This window comes from Muntiacus reevesi, chromosome 1, assembly GCF_963930625.1.
Source record: "Muntiacus reevesi chromosome 1, mMunRee1.1, whole genome shotgun sequence".
NCBI lineage: Eukaryota > Metazoa > Chordata > Mammalia > Artiodactyla > Cervidae > Muntiacus > Muntiacus reevesi.
Genome location: NC_089249.1, coordinates 220,910,863 through 220,938,192, shown reverse-complemented (window position 1 = coordinate 220,938,192; position 27,330 = coordinate 220,910,863). Strand labels below are relative to the sequence as shown.

Sequence of the window (27,330 nt, the reverse complement as noted above, 5' to 3'; positions counted from 1 at the left end):
GTTTCCCAGAACACAATCGTTAACTTCAGGAGATGTGTTTAGTTCATGTTATACCTAAACCATAGATTTATTTCATTAAAGTATCCTTGTGTGATACCAAGATTGCATTGACTGAAACTATGGATATGAAAAAATGCATAAATATTAGAATTGTTCACATTATCAGAAGAAGATAATTAAAAGTGAAAACGCTTGCCTACAGGAAGGGTTAGGACATTGACGGGGAAAAAAAGTCTAGTGTCACTTTTATGCTCTAGTTATTAATTTTTCTCCTATGGTTTTAGCACCTTTATGAAGCAGATAAAATTATGTTTTCAGTTCACCCAAAATCTTCTATGTTAGGCCATCAATTACTAAATTTATGTTTCTGGCTTAATTCCTTTTATCATTTACACATGTGTTTAAAAGTCTCTTTTATGTTTCAGGAGAAGCTGTAAGGAGGAAACATGAAGACAGGAAACAAGACTTTGAGTACAGATTTCATTCTCTTGGGCCTTTTCCCAGGAATGAGACATACTGATACCCTTCTCTCTGTTGTCCTCCTTATCTACATCATTGCCATCATAGGAAACACCAGCTTGATCCTCCTCATCTGGACAGATCCCCACCTTCATACCTCCATGTATTTCCTGCTTAGCCAACTCTCTCTCATTGACCTGATTTTCATCTCTAGCATAGTCCCCAAAATGGTGGTTAACTTTTTCTCAGGGAAGAGAAACATTTCCCTGATTGGCTTGTGGGGCCCAGATATTCTTTACCTTGACTTTCGGGATAGCAGAGTGTCTCCTCCTGACACTCATGGCTTATGACCGCTATGTGGCTATCTGTCATCCTCTCAAATACTCAATCATTATCAGTCACCAGGTCTCCCAGCTGATGGCTGTGGGGGGTCCTGGGTGGGAAGTGCTCTGGCATCCTTGGTCCACATGGCTCATGCCATGCACTTTCCCCTCTGTGGTCCCTGAGAGCTCTATCACATTTTTTGTGAGGTCAAAGCCCTCTTGAAGCTGTCTTGTGAGGATATCTCTGCCTGTGAGAAAGGAGTAGTAGTGGCCAGCATTTTTGTTGTGGTTCTTCTCCCCATAAGCCTCATTCTGACCTCCTATACTCTCATCTTCCTCCAGGTCCTGCAAATGAACTACCCCGAAGGCAGGAACAAGGCCTTGGCTACTGCTCCTCCCATCTGACTGTGGTCACATTTTACTATGCCGAAGCCGTGCTAAAATACATGAGGCCTGGATCTTCTCACACCTCTGTTCTGAACCAGGCTCTATTTATGTTTGACACCATCCTCACCCCCATGCTGAACCCCCTCATCTATAGCCTAAGGAACAGGGAAGTTGTGGGCTCAATAAGGAAGATGCTCTGGATGTACCCTATTTCAAAGCAGGTTCCTATGTCTCATTGAATAGACAGTTCAGAGTTAAGATCTCCCTGGGAGGCAGTAGGATTTGATAAAACCCAATGAAACTTTCCCTATCTTCATTTTCTCTCTACAAATGTTGAACTTATACCCTATCTCCTGATAAAGTCAGTTTTAAGTAACTAAATAAGTTCTCTGAGAGTAGAGGAGCACAAAACTACACCAATCTAAGTAAATATATATGAGGTCTGAATAACAACCAGTTCTCTGCATCAAAATAGCCTTTCGCCTAATCCCCTCATCTTGCTTCATTTGAGTTGCTGGAATGATAGGTCCCTCTTCTTTCTTTCATTTTTTAAAATTTATTCATGACTGGAGGAAAATTGTTTTACCATGTTATGTTGGTTTTTACCATACCACAACACAATTCAGCCATTGGTTCATTGAGTCACTCAACCATGTCCGACTCTTTGCTACACCATAGACTACAGCACACCAGGCCTCCCAGTCCATCACCAACTCCCAGAATTTACTCAAACTCATGTCTATTGAGTCAGTGATGCCATCCAACCATCTCATCCTCTGTTGTCCCCTTCTCCTCCTACCTTCAATCTTTCCCAGAATCTGGGTCTTTTCCAATGAGTCAGTTCTTCACATCAGTTGGCCAAAGTATTGGAGTTTCAGCTTCAACACCAGTCCTTCCAAATGAATATTCTGGACTGATTTCCTTTAGGATAGACTGGTTGGATCTCCTTGCAGTCCAAGGGACTCTCAAGAGTCTTCTCCAACACCACAGTTCAAAAGCATCAATTCTTCATGCTCAGCTTTCTTTATAGTCCAACTCTCACATTCATACATGACTACTGGAAAAACAATAGCTTCGACTAGATGGACCTTTGCTGACAAAGTAATGTCTCTGCTTTTTAATATGCTGTCTTGGTTGGTCATAACTTTTCTTCAAAGGAGTAAGCGTGTTTTAATTTCATGACTGCAGTCACCATCTGCAGTGTTTTTGAAGCCCCCCAAAATAAAGTCTGTCACTGTTTCTACTGTTTCCCCATCTATTTGCCATGAAGTGATGGGACCAGATGCCATGATCTTAGTTTTCTGAATGTTGAGTTTTAAGCTAACTTTTTCACTCTCCTCTTTCACTTTCATCACAAGACTTTTGTTCTTCTTCGCTTTGTGCCATAAGGGTGATGTCATCTGCATATCTGAGGTTATTGATATTTCTCCCAGCAATCTTGATTCCAGCTTGTACTTCATCCGGCCCAGCATTTCTCATGATGTACTCTGCATATAAGTTAAATAAGCAGGGTGACAATACAGCCTTGACATACTCCTTTCCCAATTTGGAACCAGTCTGTTGTTCCATGTCCAGTTCTAGCTGTTGCTTCTTGACCGGCATACAGATTTCTCAAGAGGCAGGTCAGGTGGTCTGATATTCCCATTTCTTTCAGAATTTTCCACAGTTTGTTGTGAACCACACAAAGGCTTTGGCATAATCAGTAAATCAGAAATAAATGTTTTTTTCTGGAATTCTCTTGCTTTCTCGATCATCCAAAGGATGTTGGCAATTTGATCTCTGGTTTTTTGTCTTTTCTAAATCCAGGTTGAACATTGGAAGTTCATTCACAGTTCATGTACTGTTGTAGCCTGGCTTGAAGAATTTTGAGCATTACTTTACTAGCATGTGAGATGGGTGCAATTGTGTGCTGGTTTGAGCATTCTTTGGCATTGTTTTTCTTTGGAATTGGATTGAAAATGGACCTCTTCCAGTCCTGTGGCCACTGCTGAGTTTTCCAAACTTGCTGGCATATTGAGTGCAGCACTTTCATAGCATCAACATTTAAGATTTGGAATAGTTTAGCTGGAATTTCATCACCTCCACTAGCTTTGTTCATGGTGATGCTTCCTAAGACTCACTTGACTTCGCATTCCAGGATGTCTGGCTCTAGGTGAATGATCATACCATCATGATTATCTGGATCATGAACATCTTTTTTGTATAGTTCTTCTGTGTATTTTTGCTATCTTTTCTTAATATCTTCTGCTTCTGTTAGGATCATACCATTTTTGTCCTTTATTGTGCCCAGCTTTGCATGAAATGTTCCCTTAGTATCTCTAATTTTCTTGAAGATATCTCTAGTTTTTCCCATTCTACTGTTTCCCTCTATTTCTTTGTACTGATCACTGAGAAAGTCTTCCTTTTGTCTCCCTGCTATTCTTTGGAACTCTGCATTCAAATGTGTGTAACTTTCTTTTTCTCCTTTGCTTTTCACTTCTTTTCACAGCTATTTGTAAGGCCTCCTCAGACAGCCATTTTGCTTTTTTTGCATTTCTTTTTCTTGGGAATCGTCTTGCTACCTGGCTCCTGTACAATGTCACAAACCTCTGTCCATAGTTCATCAGGCACTCTGTCTATCAGATCTAGTCCCTTAAATCTATTTCTCACTTGTACTCTATAATCATAAGGGATTTGATTTAGGTCATACCTGAATGGTTTAGTAGTTTTCCCTACTTTCTTCAACTTAGGTCTGAATTTGGCAATAAGGAGTTCATGATCTGAGCCACAGTCAACTCCGGGTCTTATTTTTGCTGACTGTATAGAGCTTCTCCATCTTTGGCTGCAAAGAATATAATCAATCTGATTTTATTATTGACCATCTGGTGATGTCCATGTGTGGAATCTTCTCTTGTGTTGTTGGAAGAGGGTGCTTGCTATTACCAGTATGTTTTCTTGGCAAAACTATTAGCCTTTGCCCTGCTTCATCCTGTACTCCAAGGCCAAATTTGCCTGTTACTGAAGGTGTTTCTTGACGTCCTACTTTTGTATTCCAGTCCCCTATAATGAAAAAGACATCTTTTTTTTCAGTGATAATTTTACATATATCATCTCCCTCCTTCTATTCCCTCCTTGCCCCTCATTCTACCCTTTTAAGTCATCACAGAGTGCCAGACTGTGATTCCTGTGCTATATAGCAACTTCTCAGCAGCTGATGTGTAATATTTCACACATGGTAGTGTATGTATGTCTGGCTTTTCTGGTGGCTCAGACAGTAAAGAATCTGCTTGCAATGCAGGAGACCTGGGTTCAGTCCCTGGGTTGGGAAGATCCCCTGGAGGAGGAAATGGCAACCCATCCCAGTATTTTTGCCTGAAAAATCCCAGAGGAGCCTGGAGGACTGCAGTCCATGGGGTTGCCAAGAGTTGGACTGAGCAACTGACACTAGAACTAGTGTGTATATGTCAGTTCTATTTTCCCCATTCGTCCCCCTCTCTCTTTCCCTCACTGTGTCCACAAGTCCTTTATATAGTGTCTCCATTCCTCCTCTTCAAATAGGTTCGTCAATATAATTTTTCTAGATTCCATATATATGTGTTGATATATGATGTTTGTGTTTCACTTTCTGATTTACTTCACCCTGTATTACAGGCTCTAGGTTCATCCATCTCACTAGAACTGACTCAAATTCATTAATTAGGAAAAAAGATATAAGAAAATTGCAGTGTTCTTGGAAATAAAGGGACTTATCTGAGGCCACAAATTCCATTAGATTTTGTTGGCATCAAACCTCCCAATACCCATTCATTCCAGGTTTTTTAGTCAATAAAATGAAGCAAGAGCAAGCACTTTCTGGCAGTCATCACTTTTGCACATCTAATTGTACACTAAGCCATGTCTATTAACCTACTAGATATGATGAATATGTTTACCCCCTTTTCTTTTTCTTCCACTAGTCTCTAGTAATAACTGCTTATAAACGTTCCAGCTCTGGCCCTTTGCATCATTACAGTTTATCCACATCTCTACCAACATGACTTTTCTGTCTGCAAATACCCATCCTCCTGGTCGGAGGCTGGTCATGCATCAGTGGCCTCCAATGACCCATAGGGTGAACTATAGAGTCCCCTACATGCCAATTAGGCTTTGCATGACATGGTCCAGTGAGTCTACCACCAATTCCACCATCTGCTGAGCTCCAGCAATGCCCAGAAACTTGTAGCATCTCCAGGTGACATGTTCTCTCCCAATTCCTGCAACTTTGCACAGACTGTTTCCCCTGCCTAGAAAGCTTTTCCCATCTTACTCCTCAGTCCCCATCCTCTACCTAGATTTCCCACCCTTCAGATTTTAATTCAATACCGCTTAGTTTGCACAACTTCCTCTGCTCCTGCCACCTACCTTGATGCTAATAGATCTTCCTAAGGAAATGGCAACCCACTCCAGTATCTTGCCTGGAAAATCCCATGGACAGAGGAGCCTGGTGAACTACATCCATGGGGTCACAAGAGTCGGACACAACTTAGCAAATAAACTATTACCAGGACTAAGGTCCCCTTCTGTACATCCTGTGTCTTTCAAAATGCTCACAATATGTAATTCATTAGTGAATTCATTAGTAAACATGATTTGCAGAGCCAGTGATTCCAACCATCTACCCTCCTGAGAATCCTGGTTTCCACAGTAGTTTCAAAAATCTCTGAAATGATCAATTGTAACATTGCTGACTTCATTTCCTTTGTGTAGATGAGGAAAGTGAGGCTTAAACAGGGTTAGTAACTTACTTTATGGGATAGGGCTACTATATGGCAGAATCAGGGCAGCAAATCAAGTTCTCTCTTGGCTGATGGAGAGCTATAGCTTGGCAATAATTGAGTGCAACAGAAATTGAGGTCATTGGTGCAAGATGTGAGTGGAGGAATAATTCAGTTCTTTTCTTTCTTGACCTTGGGAAAGTTTTCTGGTTGATCCAGTAGCTTTACTTTTCTTTACCTGCAAAATGTGAGGAATAACATGTCTTGTGAGACTTTTTTGAGAAGTGTAACTATGAAGAGCTGTTAATCCCAAATAGAAAGTATTGAATTATTAAAATTTGCCCCATTAAAAGAAGCATTCAATTTGATGAGACATCAGTCACACTGAATTTTGCTTCATTTTGCTTACTGTCATTAATTAATATATTATATTAGTTATATATAAACATCCACCCAGTTTAAATTAATTTTGCCTAAATAACTAGATTATGTTACTTTTATGCATATTATAAATTAATACACTGTGATAATCATAATAACAGCAGCAATTATTATGGGTATAGAACTTATGAGTTACACATATATAATAAATAACCTTGTAACTCCTCTTAATACCATGACATACTATCTCTTCCATGTATTAGGTCTGATGGAACTTAGTGACTTGGCCAATGTCATGAAAATAAAGAGACAGACTGGAGAATACCCAAGTTTCCCACTGTAATCCAGTGCTTTCTCAATTGAACCATACATATAAAATGAGGGGGGAGGGTCTTGATTGTTTTCCTTTTTGAATCATTTGACTGAGGTTCACTCAGTACTTTTTAAATGTGTTAGTTTCAGGTGTACAACAAAATGAATCATTTATACATATATACATATCCACTCTTTTAGATTCTTTCCCTATATAGGACATTACAGAGTACTGAGTAGAGTTCAATACAGTGGGTCCTTATTTGTTATCTATTTTATTCAATTCACTTTTTTGACCATGGGAATTCATATAAGCAGTTATCATAATACCAGTTGCTGGATCTGAAGTACAGATCCTGCGAATTGGGTGAAAGCTTCCTGTTGTGCAGGAATCCTCTTGCAAAATGCATCCTCCATTGCACACTGCCCTGGTTCTCTGTCACAGAGTTGGGGGTTTTCTCTCTAATCATCTTCCTGGAGCAACAGTGGTGGCCATTTCAATGTTACTACTGACAAGAAACATGAAACAACTTTCTACTAATCCACAGATGGTTTATTTTATTGCAATTAAGTGATTGCCCTGATTGTAACTCCAAGATGGAGACTATGAAGTCTGAGACAAGGCCCAATCACTGGGTATTCAGTATGACTGACCCTGATTCTCTCATCCAAAGACATCCTCACATGTCTGGGCTGACTAAGGTCAGTGGTAAACCTGAGTCTTGGCTCCCAGTCACCCAGAACAGAGACCGATGTCATGCACATAAAGGCCAATGAATGATAGAATAGTCCGCTTGAATCCAAGCTCTAGATGGTACTTCAGAATTTCCAGTGTCCTGCATTGTTCCCTAAGAGCAGTCTAGTTCTACCTGTTGTGGAGGAAGATACTTCAGGTAATGAACTGAGCATTAGCAGGAGGCTGGGAGTCTGGACAGACCCAAGTAGGAGCATGACCAAAGCTGGGGGAGCATGACTGAGCGACTAAGATGAGGGAGCTGGGAAAACTGTCAGGGAGCAAGAGCCTGACGCTATGGTGGGGGTTATAGTCTCTGAAGGTAGATTTCTAGGGTTCAAACTAGGTTCCTCCTCTTACAACTCTTTGGCATTAGATTCTTTTGCAAGAATTAATAAATTCTTGCAGACATCACCTTTCTCTCCTTAAAAATGGAGATGATGATAAGTGTACCTAATTTGTTGGGTTGTGGTCAGATTTTAATGAGTTTATTTATAAAGTCCTTCAAAGAGTTTGTTTAGGTTCATTCATGGGAAAAGCCTTGCATGTGATTGTCCCACAAAATAAAGAATTCAAATCATGTTTCTATTATACAAGAAGGGCTATTAATCATCAGCAACACCTTCATTTTAACATTGAGTTGAAAGAATATATTTCTCAAGCATTTACCAAGTCTATGAAATGTATAAATTATTTAAAATTTTGTAAAGGATTAAAGAATTTATGAAGCATTCTGGAGGAATAAAAAGAAAAATAAGCAAAAAGAAGGAGAAAAAGAAACACAAACAACCTGGGATCTGAGAGAAACACAAAGAGGTAGACCCAACCCGGGGACAGAGGGGACTTTTGGCAGCTGGTGGCAACTTTTGAGGAGTGGGAAAAGAACAGAATTTCCAGTGAAGCCACAGATGATCAGTGTGTTTGGCTTGATTTAAACTATTCCACCCAGCACCTGTTAGTCAGACTCTTCTCTTTCAAAATAGAGACTCCTCCTCCATGTTAGCTAAGCCACAAAACTCTGTCTGATTGGATTATGCCTCAATATATGAACTTGGGGTGACCTCTTTTGTTAACTTCCATGCATCAAAATCATCCATTATAGGTAATCCAGGTTAAATCAATATTAGATATTTTGTAATGCAATTGACTCCTAAAAATACATCTTACGACAATTATGGTCAATTAGGATACACTGTTCACACTCATTATTACATTTAACTTTGAAGACAACACTATGAGAAAGGTCTATTGTTATCACCAATTTGTAGATGAGGAAACAGAAGTGAGGAAGACAATGGAAATTTCCCAGGTCATGCAAGTACTAAAAAGTGGTGAATCAGAGTTTAAATCTCACTTTGTTTTTTAACCACCATCCTGCTGAGCAGAGAGCTGGGAGTGACTTTTTTCTCTGAATGAATTCGGCTTTGCCCCCTGGTAGCTGAGCTAATTACTCACCAGGGTTGGACTGAGCTGACACATTCCCAAGACAGTTCACAGTATCTCTCCTGTCCACAGTGCTGTATTTAATCTCTGCTTCATGGCCTACCAGAGATATTCTGAATTAGCTATGAGCTTGCAGTACCAACTTCACCAAGATCATTAGTTATGACTTTATTCTACTCATAAAGAGCCTAATGTTTGACTTGATGAGCTGCATGATACTAAGGAAGATATAAAAGAATTAAGAATCTCCAGGAGGTGACAAGGATGACAACACATGTGATAACAAGGTAGCCCACAGTGGAGAAACAAGTAACTGTCTTACGCTTTTGTGGGGAGACACAAGAGTTAGAAATAATTTGTGACCCTCTATGCGGGGTAACATCTTCAAAGTGCTTCAGAATAAACTCCCAGCTGTATGATAAAACCCTCCTGGAGAGTTGAGCAGCTGCATGAGAATTCAGTGAATTGCTAGACCCTGAGGCAGATTATGGGGACTTCCCTGGTGACTCAGATGGTAAAGCGTCCGCCTACAATGCAGGAGACCCCGGTTCAATCCCTGGGTTGGGAAGATCTTCTGGAGAAGGAAATGGCAACCCACTCCAGTATTCTTGCCTGGAAAATCCCATGGGTGGAGGAGCCTGGCAGGCTATACTCTGTGGGGTCGCAATAAAGTTCATGGATCATTTGTATTTACATATACACAGTTTATAATGGTATTAAGCTGATCAGCTACTAGTTAGTTAGTAACTGGTGAGTTTAAGAAAAATAGTTAAACTCTTTATGTTGTAAACATAGATGCAATCCTTTGTTCTCAGAGATGTGGTTTAGAGTCCCTTTATTGTCCACCTGAAAATATCACAACATTATTGTCTATATTCCAATATGAAATAAAAAGTTTTTTTTTAAAAAAAGACATCTTTGGTGTTTTCTAGACTTTGGAAAGAAGTCCTAACCAAGCCAAGTTTCAAAAAGAGCATCCTATTATTCAGGCTTTCTTGGTGGCTCAGTGGTAAAGAATCCATCTGCCAATTCAGGATCTATGGATTTGAACCCTGGGTCAGATTCTCCAGAGAAGGAAATGGCAACCCACTCCAGTACTCTTGCCTGGGAAATTCCATGGACAGAGGAGCCTGGTGGGCTACAATCCATAGAGTCCCAAAGAATCGAACACATCTTAACATCTTTGTTGTTTGCTAGGCTTTGGAAAGAAGTTCTAACCAAACCAAGTTTAAAAAAAAGAATCATATTATTCAATATAGTCATAAATATTTAAAATACTGGCTTCAGATTTACACATTCACCAAGGTATCCTCAAATTCATGCTTGAATTTGTAAATTCAACATACAATCATAAAGGCCAGGGCAGGGCTGCATAGAACCCTTTCCCTAGTCACTCATTTGTGAGATGAACCCAGTTCATTTGCTTACTTTAACACAATGCTATCATGTTGGAAAATCACTTTGTCAATTCTTTAAACTTAGAAATATGTATGAGATAGCCATATCCAGAGCTGGAAAATTCATGCTGTTCATTTTGATTTTGCACAGCCACCTCCACTTAGTCAAAAGTCGAGCTCCACTCCACTCCTTGCTGAGCAGCTCTAGGACCTTAGTTGTGCATAGAAGTTGGAGGAGCTGAACAATGAGGCCAACTTGGATTTGGGAAATCATAGAAAATGCCAGCAGATAAAGAGTTTCTTGGAAGTAGAACATCAATGTCAGCATCAGGAGCATGTGATTAAGCCATTTATATAATGATACTCTGCTAGGAATTCTGGTTTTTATCCCTGTTTTTTCAACTCTCTCTCTATGTGTAGCAGCTTTTCATCCTTCTCTGTGTCCCATAAACTCTGATTGAGTGCCTGGTACTTGCCAGGTTCTTTATTGGCACTGAGAAAATAATACTTAATCAATACATTGCCCTCAGAGAACCTGCATTTTCATGGAGGTTATTTATCAATAGATAAATAAACATGCAAATAATAGTAAGGTTTCAGATGATGAAGGAATGTAAAATAAGGGTGAGGGAATAAAGCAAGCCAGTGATATGCTTTCAATAGAATGGTCAGGCAGACATATCATAATGTTTGTGAGAAGGTGGATTGAAAAAGGATACTTCTTCCATCACAAAACTGCTACTTGTCATTCTGTGTTGCCACCATGTCTCTTCACTTCCCAGATTTCTCCCTTATCCTTACTTATCCCACCTTTTTGACATCTTTCTATAGAACTAGGCAGTAAAATTTCTCACTCATAACCAGGCTACCTGCTTTGTGATCTGTGAGTCCCCTAAGGATATATCTAGATTTAGTTGGAGAATCTACAAGCAATAAATATGCCAACATTCCAGATCCCAGTGGTGGCTGTGCATTAAAATCCACTTTGGAAGAAGTCTGAGTGTATATCACACCACCAAGATATATGGAATTTTCATACTGAATGAAGATCACACTTCTAATCCTTATGAAATTATAGCAACAATGTGCCAAACAATGCTAAACAATATGACCAAAATATATTTTCTTCATTTGCATTGACTATCTTTGTCAGATGGATTGCTAAATAATGTTTTTAAATATCAGTGGATGCTAAATCATTAATCTTGCCCACATTTAAATATACTACTATATATTTGAATTCACTTCATAAATATTTGATTTTCAGGAAAAGATAAAAGTCAGTAGTATGTTTACAAGGGAAGAGCAGTCTCACTTTCTGTGTTTTTCTCCCTTGATCCTTCAGATCAAACCAGTTAACTAAGACATGAAGCAAAGAAATGAATCCTCCATTACTGATTTCATTCTCCTGGGCCTCTTCTCAGACTCCAGGCATCCTGGCCTTCTCATCACCATAATTCTCTTTATTCTTGTGGTAGCCATCACTGGAAACTCAATCTTGGCCCTACTGATCTGGGGTGATGCCCATCTTCACACCCCTATGTATTTTCTACTCAGCCAGCTCTCTCTCATGGACCTCACCCTAATCTCCACCACTGTACCCAAGATGGTCACTGATTTCTTTTCTGGACAGAGTTTCATCTCTCACATTGGCTGTGGAGCACAAATATTTTTTTATGTGATGCTAGGAGTGGCTGAGTGTGTTCTCCTGACACTCATGGCCTTTGACCGCTATTTGGCCATCTGTAACCCTCTCAGATACTCAGTCATCATGACCCCCAGAGTATGTTTGCAAATGACCATTGGTTCATGGACTGGGAGTATGCTCATCTCCCTTATGCACACAGTTTATGCCATGAATTTCTCTACTTGTGACTCCAGAAAAATTCACCATTTCTTCTGTGAAATTATGGCCCTTCTGAAGCTCTCTTGTGAGGATACCTCAACCTATGAGAAGGTGGCATTAATAACTGGCATTGTTTTCCTGCTCATACCTTTTGGACTCGTCTTGACCTCCTACATCCTCATCTTTCTCACTGTCCTTCACATGAACTCCCGTGAGGGCAGAAACAAAGCTCTGGCCACATGCTCTTCCCATCTCAGTGTAGTGAGCCTCTACTTCGGTCCAGCTATGATCATCTACATGACCCCAGGTTCCTCTCTCCCGGCAGATGTGGACCAGCGTCTCTTTGTGTTTGATGTTATCATCACCCCCATGCTCAACCCCTTTATCTACAGCCTGAGGAACAAGGAGGTACTGGGGGCTCTGAGGAACATTCTATGGAGAAAGTTGATATTTATGAAAAGATGATGTTTTTTTTCTAAAAGCACTCATATTCTCTACTGCTCCCCATTTAATGCTGGTGCTACTAGGAAAAGCTTATCTCTGGATTTCAGTTTTTCAGCAAGGGTACCAAAGAAATGACACTCCTTTCTGATTTCTAATGTGAACGATACTAAAATGGCAACAAGAAAGTTGCTATTTAACACTGTTACCCAACTTGACTGATCATAACATAAATATCCAGTTTTCCTAAGCTCATGGATCAAATTCCTTAGGAAGGTGACATAGGCGTATATATTAAACAAGCTCTACATGATTCAAAATAACCTGATTCATAACATGGTCCTGCTGCACCTTTTCAATCACATGTCCTGCACTGGTCATCAGTATACTCTGTTCTGCAACCATATAGGTTTATCCAGCTTCAGACTTTTCAGATGATTTCACGAGTCATTATTTTTATCCTTAGAGTAAAGGAGTATGTCAAGGCTGTATATTGTCACCCTACTTATTTAACTTATATGCAGAGTACATCATGAGAAACGCTGGGCTGGATGAAGCACAAGCTGGAATTAAGATCGCCGGGAGAAATATCAATAACCTCAGATATGCAGATGACACCACCCTTATGGCAGAAAGTGAAGAGGAACTAAAAAGCCTCTTGATGAAAATGAAAGAGGAGAGTGAAAAAGTTGGCTTAAAGCTCAACATTCAGAAAACTAAGATCATGGCATCTGGTCCCATCACCTAATGGGAAATAGATGGGGAGACAGTGGAAACAGTGTCAGATTTTATTTTTTTGGGCTCCAAAATCACTGCAGATGGTGACTGCAGCCATGAAATTAAAAGACGCTTACTCCTTGGAAGGAAAGTTATGACCAACCTAGATAGCATATTAAAAAGCAGAGACATTACTTTGCCAACAAAGGTGTGTCTGGTAAAGGCTATGGTTTTTCCAGTGGTCATGTATGGATGTGAGAGTTGGACTGTGAAGAAAGCTGAGTGCTGAAAAATTGATGCTTTTCACCTATGGTGTTGGAGAAGACTCTTGAGAGTCCCTTGGACTGCAAGGAGATCCAACCAGTCCCTCCTAAAGGAGATAAGTCCTGGGTGTTCATTGGAAGGACTGATGCTGAAGCTGAAACTCCAATACTTTGACCACCTCATGTGAAGAGTTGACTCATTTGAAAAGACCCTGATGCTGGGAGGGATTGGGGGCAGGAGGAGAAGGGGATGACAGAGGATGAGATGGCTGGATGGCATCACCAACTCGATGGGCATGAATTTGAGTAAACTCTGGGAGTTTGTGATGGACAGGGAGGCCTGGCGTGCTGCGATTCATGGGGTTGCAAAGAGTCGGACATGACTGAGCGACTAAATTGAACTGAGAGTAGAATGACTTGTATCTCTATGTTCATCTGGACATGTCATTCCTCTTGGAACTCTTACTTTGGCTTATTATTGTTCTTCAGTAGCTCATTCCTGACTGACTCTTTATGACCCCATAGACTGTAGCACGCCAGGCTCCCCTGTCCTTTACCATCTCCTGGAGCTTGCTGAAACTCATGTTCATTGAGTTAGTGATGCAATCCAACCATCTAGTCCTCTGTTGTCCAGTTCTCCTCCTGCCTTCAATCTTTCCCAGCATCAGGATCTTTTCCAAAGAGTAGGCTCTTTGCATCAAGTGGCCAAAATATTGGAGCTTCAGCTTTAGCATCAGTCCTTCCAATGAATATTCAGGACTATTTTCCTTTAGGATTGACTGGTTTGATCTCCTTGCTGTCCAGCACCACAGTTCAAAAGCATCAATTCTTCAGTGCTCAGCCTTTTTTATGGTCCAATTATGACATCCATACATGGCTACTGGAAAAATCATGGCTTTGACTATATGGACCTTTGTCAACAAAATAAGGTCTCTGATTTTAATACATTGTCTAGATTTAATATGCTGTTATGCTGCCACTTTGGTTACCTGCTCCTTTATTACTGATTCCATAGTTTTCCTTTAGCCCATTTTCATTCTACCTTTTATTATTGTTGGATCACACTTTCACTTTCACAAACAGCTTGTAAGCTACTTAGGATTAAGACTTAGTCATCGTTGAATGGTCTATGGGTTTTTTGCAATTAACAGCCTTTGAATAAACATTTGTTGGATTCAAATGTCTTAAATTTTCTTCATATTCATTTGAGAATTTTGAGAGCAAAATAGGTGATGGCTCTTCTTAGTTTCAAAATATGGAAGTCAGGACTCACACTGGAACATGATTAATTTCCTAGGTTAGTGTGAAAACAAAGTGATTCCATTTACTCAGGTTTGGACAGACTGAGCATAATATATTGGTGTACTTTAGTGTTTACAGAACAATATAAAATACTCTTATACATTTACCACATTTCCCTTAATGTTTACTATGCATTTGATTAATCATTTAAGTGTTCATATCTAATCTAAGATGGATTTTATTAAATTATATTGAACATCCTTCCTAGGTCATTGACCTAGGTCAACCTAATGTTGACCTAAGTGAAATAGTAAAGCAAACAAATAAAAATAAACTAGTAAAATATTTAGAGACAGATAAAGGAATTTAAAAATGTTTGAAGCAGAATTAGGAAAAATGAAACTCTCAGAAAAATAATCTAGGACTTCCCTGGTGGTCTAAGGTTAAGCAGGGGACACAGATTCAGTCCCTGGTCTGGTGAGATCCCACATTCTGGGTAACAATTAAGCTGTGTGCCACAACTACTGAGCCTGCTCTCTAGAGCCCACAAGTCACAACTACTGAGCCCATGTGCCACAGCTACTGAAGCCCACACCCTAGAGCCTGTGTTCTGCAATGAGAGAAGCCCTTACTTGCTGCAACTACAGAAAGCCCATACACAGCAATGAAGACCCCGTGCAGCCAAAAAAAAAAAGAAAAAAAAAGAAAAGAAAAGACGAGATTGGGTGCATTCAGGGTGGTATGACCATAGATTGAAATTTACCTGCATTACCATAAATATTAGTAGATGACTATATGGTTTTATGGAAATGTATAATCTTAGATATAAGAGGGAAATGATGGAAAATGAGAATTTTTATTGTTTTGGAAATAACTTACAATAAAATACTGGATATAGCTGAAAGACACATTCTCTAATGGGATTTCAAGTTTTAGTTGACTTACCATGTAAACTAGCAAGTACTATACATTGTGTCAACTAGGTCATGTCATTTAATCTCAGAGTTTCATTTCCTTGTTAATGTAATGTAAACATTGTGCTACATGTGTGTTTCTCAATCTTGCCTTGCTTTAAGAATCACTTAGATAATATGATTTAATAGGTCTGAAGGATTTAATAGGTCTGTTAATAAAACAGGTGTGTTTTATATAGGCAACTATAATTGTAATTTTCAATAGGCAACTCTAAAATACTTTATTTCCACTATGGAAAACAGTGTGGAGATTTCTTAAAAAACTGGAAATAGAACTGCCATATGACCCAGCAATACCACTTCTGGGCATACACACTGAGGAATCCAGATCTGAAAAAGACACGTGCACCCCAATGTTCATCGCAGCACTGTTTATAATAGCCAGGACATGGAAGTAACCTAGATGCCCATCAGCAGATGAATGGATAAGGAAGCTGTGGTACATATACACCATGGAATATTACTCAGCCGTTAAAAAGAATTCATTTGAATCAGTTCTAACGAGATGGATGAAACTGGAGCCCATTATACAGAGTGAAGTAAGCCAGAAAGATAAAGAACATTACAGTATACTAACACATATATACGGAATTTAGAAAGATGGTAACGATGGCCCTATATGCAGGGCAGAAGAAGAGACGCAGAAGTACAGAACAGACTTTTGAACTCTGTGGGAGAAGGTGAGGGTGGGATGTTTCGAAAGAACAGCATGTATATTATCTAGGGTGAAACAGACCACCAGCCCAGGTGGGATGCATGAGTCAAGTGCGCGGGCCTGGTGGGCTGGGAAGACCCAGAGGAATCGGGTGGAGAGGGAGGTGGGATGGGGGACCGGGATGGGGAATACGTGTAACTCTATTGCTGATTCATATCAATGTATGACAAAACCCACTGAAAAATTAAAAAAAAAAAAACTTTATTTCATGAACTATAAGAATCAAACTTTGTACTGTATAGCTAACTTCCCAGACCCTATAAAGTAGAAAATATGGAAGCAAAATTTATTCTGTCACATACCTGTTGATAACCTACTTCTTCAATGAATGGGCCTAGGCAATCTTTGGAGTCAAAGTATTTTATTTAAGGGAAAAAAACACAACTTCTCCTCTGAAAAGATTAACAATTTACAGGGTTAAAAGAAAGATTTATCCACAAATAACTCTGTTTTAAGACATATTGCAACATCCACTGTGATAGATTGATAAACATGAAAGAGGTAGGGGAGCAGTCGGTGTCAACTGTGAGGGCCACAGAGGAGGGTGCATTTAAGCTGGGACTTTGAAAGTGGGTGATTTTTCAGTTAAGTAAAACTGAATTGCTTTTCCTCTATCCACTGGCTTTTGTAAAACATACCTCATGTGGCTTATTCATAACATTTTCACAAACATCACACTCAGAAACCTGTTATAAATTGTTGTACCTAACATTATTCATTATTTTTTCTTCCATTTTTATTGATACGATTAACATACAGAACTGTATAAGATTGATGTATACAGCATGATGATTTGACTTACACATAGTGAAATGATTACCACAATAAGCTTAGTGAACATTCATCATCTTGAGAGTGTTAATAGCCTTGGTAGGGAGGCCAGAGGTCCCCAAGCAGTAGGAGGAAATAAAACTGCAAGTGGCAGATATTTTTTTTTTTCTTTTCTCTTCTAATCCTGTGTTGTCATGACAACACCTGGTTCACCCTGATCTTAACTTTATCTCAAACCTTGAGCTAACCAATGCATTTTTCTTACGGAATGTTTTCTTAAGTTATGCCAATGAGCTATGTATTTGCTTGGAAATGTACCTTACTTCAAGACTCATGTCAATTGTTTTATGGCTGGGGATGACTCACCTTGTACCAATGCTATCTTAAAATACTTGTGGGTGAGGGGTCTGGTGCAACTCTGTTTTGAAGCATTTCTTTTCTCTAATGAGCAGTTTGCTAAGCCTGGCATGTTGCAATCCATGGGGTTGCAAAGAGTTGAACAGGATTGAGTGACTGAACTGAACTCAACTGAACAGGTATATAATTCCTTGCTAAAAACTACCTAGGGAGCACTCTTTCTGTCCCCTTCTGATGTGTATGTCAGAAGCTTTCTCTATTTCTTTATACTTTAATAAACCCTTATTACACAAAAAGCTCTGTACTATCAAGGCTTGTCAGTAGCCCCGGATAAAATTCCTCTCCTCCGGAGGCCAAGAATCCTCCTGTCATTCATGGCTCATAGCAGAAACCTTTCAATCTCATATAGATACAAAATTAAAGAAATAGAAAAAAATGTTTCCTTGGCATGAGAACTCTTAGGATTTACTCTTGTAACCACTTTCATATATAACACTGCTATTGTTGTTGTTCAGTCTCTAAGCTGTCTTCAACTCTTTGTGACTCCATAGTTTGCAGAATTACAGGCTTCTCTGCCCTTCACTATTTCTAGGAGTTTGCTCAAATTCACGTCCATTGAGTCAGTGATGCCATCCAACCATCTCATTTTCCACCATCCTCTTCTCCTTTTGCCTTCAATTTTCCCAGTATCAGGGTCATTTGCAATGAGTCAACACTTCCCTTGAGGTAACCAAAGTATTGGAGCTTCAACTTCAGCATTAGTCCTTCCAATGAATATTCAGGACTGATTTCCTTTAAGATGGACTGGTTGGATCTCCTTGCAGCCCAAGAATATTCTCTGGCACAATTGTTCAAAAGTATCAATTCTTCCACAGTCAGCTTTCTTCATGGTCCAAATCTCACATCCATACATGACTACTAGAAAAACCATAGCTTTGACTAGACGGACCTTTGTCAGCAAAGTAATGTCTCTGCTTTTTAATATGCGGTCTAGGGTTATAAAAATTCTCCTTCCAAGGAACAGGCCTCTTTTAATTTCCTGTCTGCAATCACTGTCTGCAGTGATTTTGGAGCCCAAGAAAATAAAATCGCCACTGTTAGCACTTTTTTCGCTTCTATTTGCCATAAAGTGATGGGATTGTATGCCATTATCTTAGCTTTTTGAATCTTGAGTTTTAAGCCAGCTTTTTCACTCTCCTCTTTCACCCTCATCTAGAAGCTCTTTAGTTCCTCTTCATTTTCTGCACTGACTCAGATGATTGCACTGACTCTCTCACTGAACTCAGGTATCATCTGCATACCTGAAGTGGTTGCTGTTTTTCCCAATAATCTTGATTCCAGCTTATGAATCATCCAGCATTTTCCATAACATAATGTGCATAGAAGTTAAATAAACAGGGTGACAATATACAGCCTTGATGTACTCCTTTCCCGATTTTGAGCCAGTCCATTGTTCCGTGTCCAGTTCTAACTGTTACTTTTGATCTGCATACAGGCTTCTCTGGGCTTCCCTGGTGGCTCAAATGGTAAAAGTCTGCCTGTAATGAGGGAGACCTGGGTTCTAACCTTTGGTTTGGAAGATCCCCTGGAGGAGGGCATGGCAACCCACTCCAGTATTCTTGCCTGGAGAATCCCCATGGACAGAGGAGCCTGGTGGGCTACAGTCTATGGGGTCACAAAAAGTCAGACACAACTGAGCAATTAAGCACAGCACCGGTTTCTCAGGACAGAGGTAAGGCCATCTGGTATTCCCAACTCTTTAAGAATTTTTCAGTTTCTTGTGATCCACACAAAGACTTTAGTATAGTCAATGAAGCAGGACGCTTTCTGGAATTCTCTGGCTTTCTCTATGATCCAACAAATATTGATGTTTGACTTCTGGCTCTTCTGCCTTTTCTAAACCCAGTTTGTACAGCTGGAAGTTTTCAGTTCATGTACTGCTGAAGCCTAGCTTGAAGGATTTTGAGCATAACATTACTAGCATGTGAGATGAGTGTAATTGTGTGGTAGTTTAAACATTCTTTGGCATTGCCCTTATCTAGGACTGGAATGAAAGCTGACCTTTTCCAGTCCTGTGGTCACTGCTGAGTTTTCCAAATTTGGTGATTTATTGAGTGTGGCCCTGCTTCGTTTTGTACTCCAAGGCCAAACATGCTTATTACCATGTATTCCTTCTTTTGCATTCCAGTTCCCTATGATAAAAAGGACCTTTTATTTTTTAATGTTAGTTCTAGAAGGTCTTGTAGATCTTTGTAGAATTGTCCAACTTTAGCTTCTTCAGCATTGGTAGTTGGAGCATACACTTGGATTACTGTGATGTTGAATGGTTTGCCTTGGAAATGAATGGATATCATTTGATCATTTTTGAGATTGCATCCAAGTACTGTATTTTGGATTCTTAGTGACTATGAGGGCCACTCCATTTCTTCTAAGGGATCCTTGCCCACAGTAGTAGATATAATGGTTATCTGAATTAAATTTGCCCATTCTTGTCCATTTTAGTTCACTCATTCCTAAAATATTGATGTTCACTCTTGCCATCTCCTGCTTGACCACATACAGTTTACCTTGATTCATGAACCTAACAGTCCAGGTTCCTGTGTAATATTGTCCTTTACAGCATCAGATTTTACTTTCACCACCAGAAACACTTACAATTAAGCACTGTTTCTGCCTTGGCCCAGGCTCTTCTTTCTTTCTGGAGCCATTTCTCATCTCTTCCCCAGTAGCATTTTAGACACCTAACGACCTGGGGGCTCATCTTCTGGTGTCATATCTTTTTGCCTTTTCATGTTGTTCACGGGGTTCTCCAGGCAAGAATACTAAGTGGTTTGCCATTCCCTTCTCCAGTGGACCACATTTTTATAGAACTCTCCACCATGACCTGTACATCTTGGTTGGCCTGTCACGGCATGGCTCATAGCTCATTGAATTACACAAGGCTGTGATCCATGTGATCGTTTTGGCTAGCTTTTTGTGATTGTGGTTTTCGTTCTGGAGTTTGTGGGACTGCAGTTCTTGCTTCTTCTGTCTCCCCTCTGATGCATGTGGGTAAGAGGCTCATACAAACTTCCTGTTGAGAGGGACTGGCTATTGGAAAAACTGGGTCATGCTCTGGTGGGCAGGGCCTTGCTTAGCAAATCTCTAATCCAACTCTCTGCTGATAAGTGGGCTGTTCTTCCTCCCTGTTAGTTGTTTGGTCTGAGGTGACTCAGTGTTGGGGTCTATAGACTCAATGGTAGGGTTAATGGCAATCTCCAAGAGGACTTATGCCAACACATGCCTCCCAGGACTGCAGCTGCCAGTGCCCCTGTCTCCATGGCAGGCCACTGCTGATTCACATCTCTGCAGGAGACCCTCAAACACCCACAGGCAGGTCTGCATTAGTCTCTTGTGGGGTCACTGCTCCTTTCCCCTGACTCCTGGTGCACACAATATTTTGTTTTTGCCCTCTAAGTGTTTCAGTTTCCCCCAGTCCTGTGGAAGTTCTGTAATCAAATCTCATGAACCTTCAAAGTCAGAATCCCTGGGAATTCCAGGGAATGTTCAAACTAGACACACAATTACACTCATTTCATGTGTTAGGAAAGAAATGCTCAAAATACAATGCTTCAAGCTAGGCTTCAGCAGTATGTGAACTGAGAAATTTCAGATGTGCTAACTGGATTTAGAAAAGGCAGAGGAACCAGAGATCAAATTGCTGACATCCTTTGAATCATAGAAAAAGCAAGAGAATTCCAGAAAAATATCTACTTCTGCTTCACTGACTCTGTTAAAGCCTTTGACTGTGTGGATCACAACAAACAATGGAAAATTCTTAAAGAGATGAGGATCCCAAACCCCTTTACCTGTTTCCTGAGAAATGTATATGAAGGTCAAGAAGAAACAGTTAGAAACCAGACATGGAACAAAAGACTGGTTCAAAATTGGGAAAGGAGTACATCAAGGCTGTATATTATCACCGTGCTCATTTAACCTGTATGCAGAGTCCATCATGTGAAATGCTGGGCTGGATGAAGCACAAGCTGGAATCAAAATTGCCAGGAGAACTGTCAATAACCTCAGATATGCAGATAATAGCATTCTAATGGTAGAAAGTGAAGAGGAACTAAAGAGCCTCTTGATGAAGGTGAAAGAGGAGAGTGAAAAGGCTGGCTTAAAATTTATGAAACATTCATAAAATGAAGATCGTGTCATCCAATCCCATTACTTCATGGCAAGTAGATGGGGAAAAAGTGGAAACAGTGACAGATTTTATTTTCTTGGGCTCCAAAATCACTGCTGATGATGACGTCAGCCAGAAAATTAAAAGATGCTTGTTTCTTGGAAGAAAATCTATGACAAACCTAGACAGCATATTAAAAAGCAGAGGCCCCAGTTTGCTGACAAAGGTCCTTATGGTCAAAGCTATGATTTTCCAGTGGCCATGTACAAATGTGAGAATTGGACCATAAAGAACCCTGAGCATCAAAGAATTGATGCTTTCTAACTGTGGTACTGGAGAAGATTTCTGAGGGTCATGTCATTTGAATGGTGTGGAGATAACAGGTTAATTCTAAAGGAAATCAACCATGAATATTCATTGGAAGGGCTGATACTGAAGCTGAAGCTCCAATATTTTGGCTACCTCATGCAAAATGCCAACTCATTGGAAAACACTGATGCTGGGAAATATTGAAGGCAGGAAAAGAAGAGGGCAACAGAGGATGAGATGGTTGAATGGCATCACTGAACCACATTTTCACTATCATTATTGTGAATTCTTTTCCTGGAAGGTGGCCTATCTCCACTTCATTTAGTTGATTTTCTCCGGTTTTATCTTGTTCTTTCATCTGGGGCATAATCCTCTGCCTTTTTATTTTGTTTAATTTTCTCTAATTGTGGTTTTCATCCTGTAGGCTGTTGGATTATAGTTATTCTTGTTTCTTCTGTCTATACTATGGAGGCTGAGGCTATCTAAGAGACTTGTTCAGATACCTAATGGGAGTGACTGGTGGTGGGAAAAACTGGGTCTTGATTTGGTGGGCAGAGCCATGCTCAGTAAAACTTCTTAATCTGATTGTCTTCTAATGGGGGGACTGCACTCCTTTCTGGTTAGTTGTTTGGCCTGAGGCAACCCAGCCCTGGAGTCTACAGCTTCTATGGTAGGGTTACCAGCTTCTCTAGTCGGGCTCAAACCAATGGGCGCCTGCCAGAACTGCCACTATCAGTGCTTTTGTTCCCAAGGTGAGCCACTGCTGGCCCACACCTGTGCAGGAGATCCGACCAACACTCAAGTATGTCTGGCTCGGTCTCCTGTGGGGTCACTGCTCCTTTCCCCTGGGTCCTACTGGACACATGGTTTGGTTGTGCCCTCCAAGAGTCGAGTCTCTGTTTCCCCAGTCTCATAGATGTTCTGCAACAAAGTCCCATTGGCATTCAAATCCAAAATCCCTGGGAATTCCTATTCTCTTTGCTGAATCCCCAGGCTGGAAATCCTGACACGGGAATCAGAGCCTTTACAACAGTGGGAGACATTCTTTGGTATGATTGTTCTCCAGTGTGTGGGCTGCCCATTCAATGAGTATGGAGTTGGATTTCATTGTGATTGTGCCCCTCCTACCACTTCTTTATCATTTCTCCTTTGTCTTTAGATGTGGGTTGCCTTTTTTGGTGGGTTCCAATATCCTCTTGCTGATAGCTATTTAACAGCTAGTTGCAATTTTGGTGCTTTGGCAGCAGAGACAAGTGCATGTTCTTCTCTGCCTACTTGAACCATCTCCATTCATAGGTGCCATAATCTTCAGTTTGGTTCAGTTCAGTCAATCAGTCATGTGACTCTTTGAGACTTCATGGTGCAGTCCTTGGGGTCACAAAGAGTTAGACATGACTTAGGGACTGAACAACAACATGTTTAAAAACAACTGGACTACATGATGATGTTTTACTTTTATTTAGTTTGTTTACTTTTTCTATTTCATATTCAATGCTCCCATTTCATTTAGATTAGTTTCCCATGTGTCTGTCTCTTTTGTTGTTGTTGTTGTTCTTTCTCAAGGTTTTATCAAGCTGAGTAGAAAAGTTTGTATATGTATGTACATTGTAGTTGTCATTCAGTCACTCAGTGGTGTCCGGCTTTTTGTGACCCCCTGGACTGAAACACAGCAGGCTTCCCTGTCCATCACCATCTCTCGGAGATTGCTCAAACTCATGCCCACTGAGTCAGTGATGTCATCCAGCCATCTCATCCTAGGTTGTCCCCTTCTCCTCCTGCCTTCAATCTTTTGCCCATCAGGGCTTTTTCTAGTGAGTCCACTCTTTGCATCAGGTGGCCAAAGTATTGGAGCTTCAGTTTCAGCATTAGTCCTTCTAATGAATATTCAGGACTGATTTCCTTTAGAATGGACTGGTTTGATCTCCTGGCAGTCCAAGGGACTCTCAAGAGTCTTCTCCAACACCACAGTTCAAAAGCATCATTCTTCAGTGCTCAGCCATCTTTATGATCCAACTCTCACATCCATACATGACTACTGGAAAAACCGTAGTTTTGACTGGGTGAATTTTTGGCGGCAAAGTAATATCTCTGTCTTTCAAAATGTTGTCTAGGTTTGTCATAGCTTTTTTTTTTTTTTAAATTATGTCACCTTTTATTATTTTACAGCATATTTCCAAAAAATGCCATTACAGCTGCCTTAACTGCTCTATAAGACCTGGAATCGAAGAACACTGAGAATTAGAACACACACATCAACCTGTAATACCTACTTGTGCTGAACCATTACTACCAAAGGGATGTTGTTTCTTAAATAAACAGTTTGATTCCAAGCAGCAAGCCTCTTTTAATTTCATGGCTGCTCTCACTATCTGCAATGATTTTGTAGACCAAGAAAAAAATCTGTCACTGTTTCCATTGTTTCCCCACCTATTTGTTGTGAAGTCATGGGACCAGAGCCCATAATCTTCATTTTTTGAATGTTAAGTTTTAAACCAGTTTTGTCACTCTCCTCTTTCACTTTCATCAAGAGGCTCTTTAATTACTCTTCTCTTTCTGTCATAAGGGTGGTGTCATCTGCATATTTAAGGTTTTTGATATTTTTTCCAGCAGGCAATCTTGATTCCAACTTGCAATACATCCAGCTCAGCATTTTGCATGATGTACTCTGCATAGAAGTTAAATAAACAGGATGACAATATACAGGCTTGACATACTCCTTTCCCAGTTTGGAACCAGTCTGTTGTTCAAGGTCCCCTTCTAACTGTTGCTTCTTGACCTGCATATATATTTCTCAGGAGGCAGGTAAGGTGGTCTGGATTTCCCATCTCCTTAAGAATTATCCACAGTTTGTTGTGATCCACGCAAAGACTTTAGCATACTCAATGAAGCAGAAGTAGATGTTTTTCTGGTATTCTCTTTTTTATTGATGATCAAATGGATGTTGGCAATTTGATCTCTGGTTCCTCTGCCTTTTTAAAATCCAGCTTGTACTCAGTTCAAGTTCTCAGTTCATATACTGCTGAAGCCTCACTTGGAGAATTTTGAGCATTACTTTGCTAGCATGTGAGATGAATGCAATTGTGTGGTAGTTTGAACATTCTTTGGCATTTCCCTTCTTTGGGATTGGAATGAAAACTGACCTTTTCCAGTCCTGTGGCTACTGCTGAGTTTTCCAAATTTGCTAGCATATTGAGTGCAACACTTTCACTGTGTCATCTTTTAGGATTTGAAATAGCTCAGGTGGAATTCCATCACCTCCACTGGCTTTCTTCATAATGATGCTTCCTAAGGCTCACGTGACTTCACACTCTAGGATGTCTGGCTCTAGGAGAGTGATCCCACCATCGTGGTTATCTGGGTCATTAAGATCTTTTTTGAGTCATTCTTCTGTGTATTCTTGCCACTTCTTCTTAATATCTTCTGTTTCTGTTAGGTCCATGTTTCTGTCCTTTATTGGGCCCATCTTTGCATGAAATGTTCCCTTGGTATCTCTAGTTTTCTTGACGAGATCTCTAGTCTTTCCCATTCTATTGTTTTCTTCTATTTCTTTGCATTGATCACTTAGGAAGGCTTTCTTATCTCTCCTTGCTATTCTCAGAACTCTGCTCCAGATGGATATATCTTTTTTTTTTCTCCTTTGCCGGTCACGTCTCTACTTTTATCAACTATTTGTAAGGCCTCCTCAGACAACCATTTTGCCTTTTTTGCATTTATTTTTCTTATCATTTTTTTCATAATCTTATATATAAAAATCTTTAAAAAGTAAAAAATGCTGGTTGAACAAATTCAGCAAAGTTGCAGCACTCAAAGTCAGTACAGTAACAATAAAAAAATCTGGAAATGATATTAAGAAAGAAATTCTACTTTAAATAACATCAAAAAGGATAAAAGAGTTAAGAATAAACCTAAAAGAGTAAAAGGCTTAAGAATAAAACTAATCAAGAGGGTGAAAATTAGAAAACATGGCTCAAAACTTCAAAATATTGCTGAAAGTAACTAAAGACCCAAGTAAAAGAGATATCCCATATTTACAGATTTGAAAACTTAATACTGTTAAGATATGAAATTACACAATGTGATCTAAAGATTCAACTCAATTCCTATCAGAATCCCAATAACATTTTTAAAGAAAATTAAAAAAAACCCTATACTAAAGTCATATGGACTCTCAAGGAACACTCAGTAAAATTCTTGAAAAAGAACAAAGTTGGATGTCACACACTTCCTGATTTCAAGATATATTACAAAGCTTCAGAAATCAAAATATGGTAGTACTGAAACAAAAACAGGCATATAGGCCAATGTAATAGATAGAAAGCAACAAGCAGGAATATATGATCTTTGACAAGGATGTTAAGACTATTTAATTGATTAAAAAAATCTATTCAGAAAATGGTGTGGGTAAAACTGGATATCCACATGAAAAGGAATGCAGATGAACTTTTATATTACACCATATACAAGAGTGAACTTAAAGTAAGTTAAAGACGTAAATGTAACACCAAAATAAATAAATAAATAAATCTCTAAGAAAAAGCATATGGAGAGTTTTCATGACATTGACATTAGCAATGACATAATAGGTGTGACATGAAAAACATGGCAGCAAAAGGAGAAATATAAATATAAAATATAAAAATGGAATTACAAAAATGCCCAGTTCCCAGTTTTCCCTGGAAGACTTTTGGCTACATAAGTACCTATGTGCTGCCTGAGGGTACACTGCAACAAAAAGTCGGAAAGCAAAACATTACAGGAAATCATCAAAATACAAAAGAACATAGCAAGAGAGGAACAAAGAAACCAGGAAATAATTAACAAAATGGCAAATATAAATCCAAACTTATTAATAAATATCTAAGTGTAAATAGATTAAGTTCTCCAATTAAAAGACATAATGGCCTAACAGAAGAAAAAAAAAGACCAGAATTTTGCTGTCCACAAGAGACTTACTTTTTATTTTAGGCCATCCAAAGACTGAAAGTGAGAAGATAGAAAAAGATTCCACAGAAATAGAAACCAAAAGATATCAAGGATAGCTATACATATACCACATGAAATAGACCTTAGGAAAAAACTATAATAAGAGAACAGGATGCTTTTATATAATGATAGAGGTGTCATAGAAGGCTATAAGAATCACAAATATATATTCACCCAATATTGGAGCACCCAAATAGATAAAGCAGACAAATATGAAGGAAAAAATAGAAAATAAAAAACAATGGTAAGGTATTTTAATAGCCCATATTAAACAGTGAATAGGCATTTGCAAGGATAGGTTGTGTCAGGCCACAAAGCAGTCCTAATAAAGTCATGAGGAATGCCAGGATGGATGAAGCACAAGCTGGAATCAAGATTG

At 39.5% G+C, this 27,330-nt stretch overlaps 1 protein-coding gene and 1 pseudogene across 1 annotated transcript; both read left to right on the top strand.

The window, feature by feature from the left end:
* Positions 1–446: 446 nt before the first annotated feature.
* Positions 447–1,408, top strand: LOC136158038 (olfactory receptor 2AJ1-like; annotated as a pseudogene).
* A 10,126-nt stretch (positions 1,409–11,534) lies between these two features.
* On the top strand, positions 11,535–12,479 carry LOC136158028 (olfactory receptor 2M4-like). The gene has a single exon (XM_065919815.1). The coding sequence runs from the start codon at positions 11,535–11,537 to the stop codon at positions 12,477–12,479; it is 945 nt and encodes a 314-aa protein (XP_065775887.1).
* Positions 12,480–27,330: the final 14,851 nt, after the last annotated feature.

Excerpts from the sequence above, each read along its gene's own strand:
- LOC136158028 (XM_065919815.1), top strand. The coding sequence starts at position 11,535 with ATGAAGCAAAGAAATGAATCCTCCATTACTGATTTCATTCTCCTGGGC.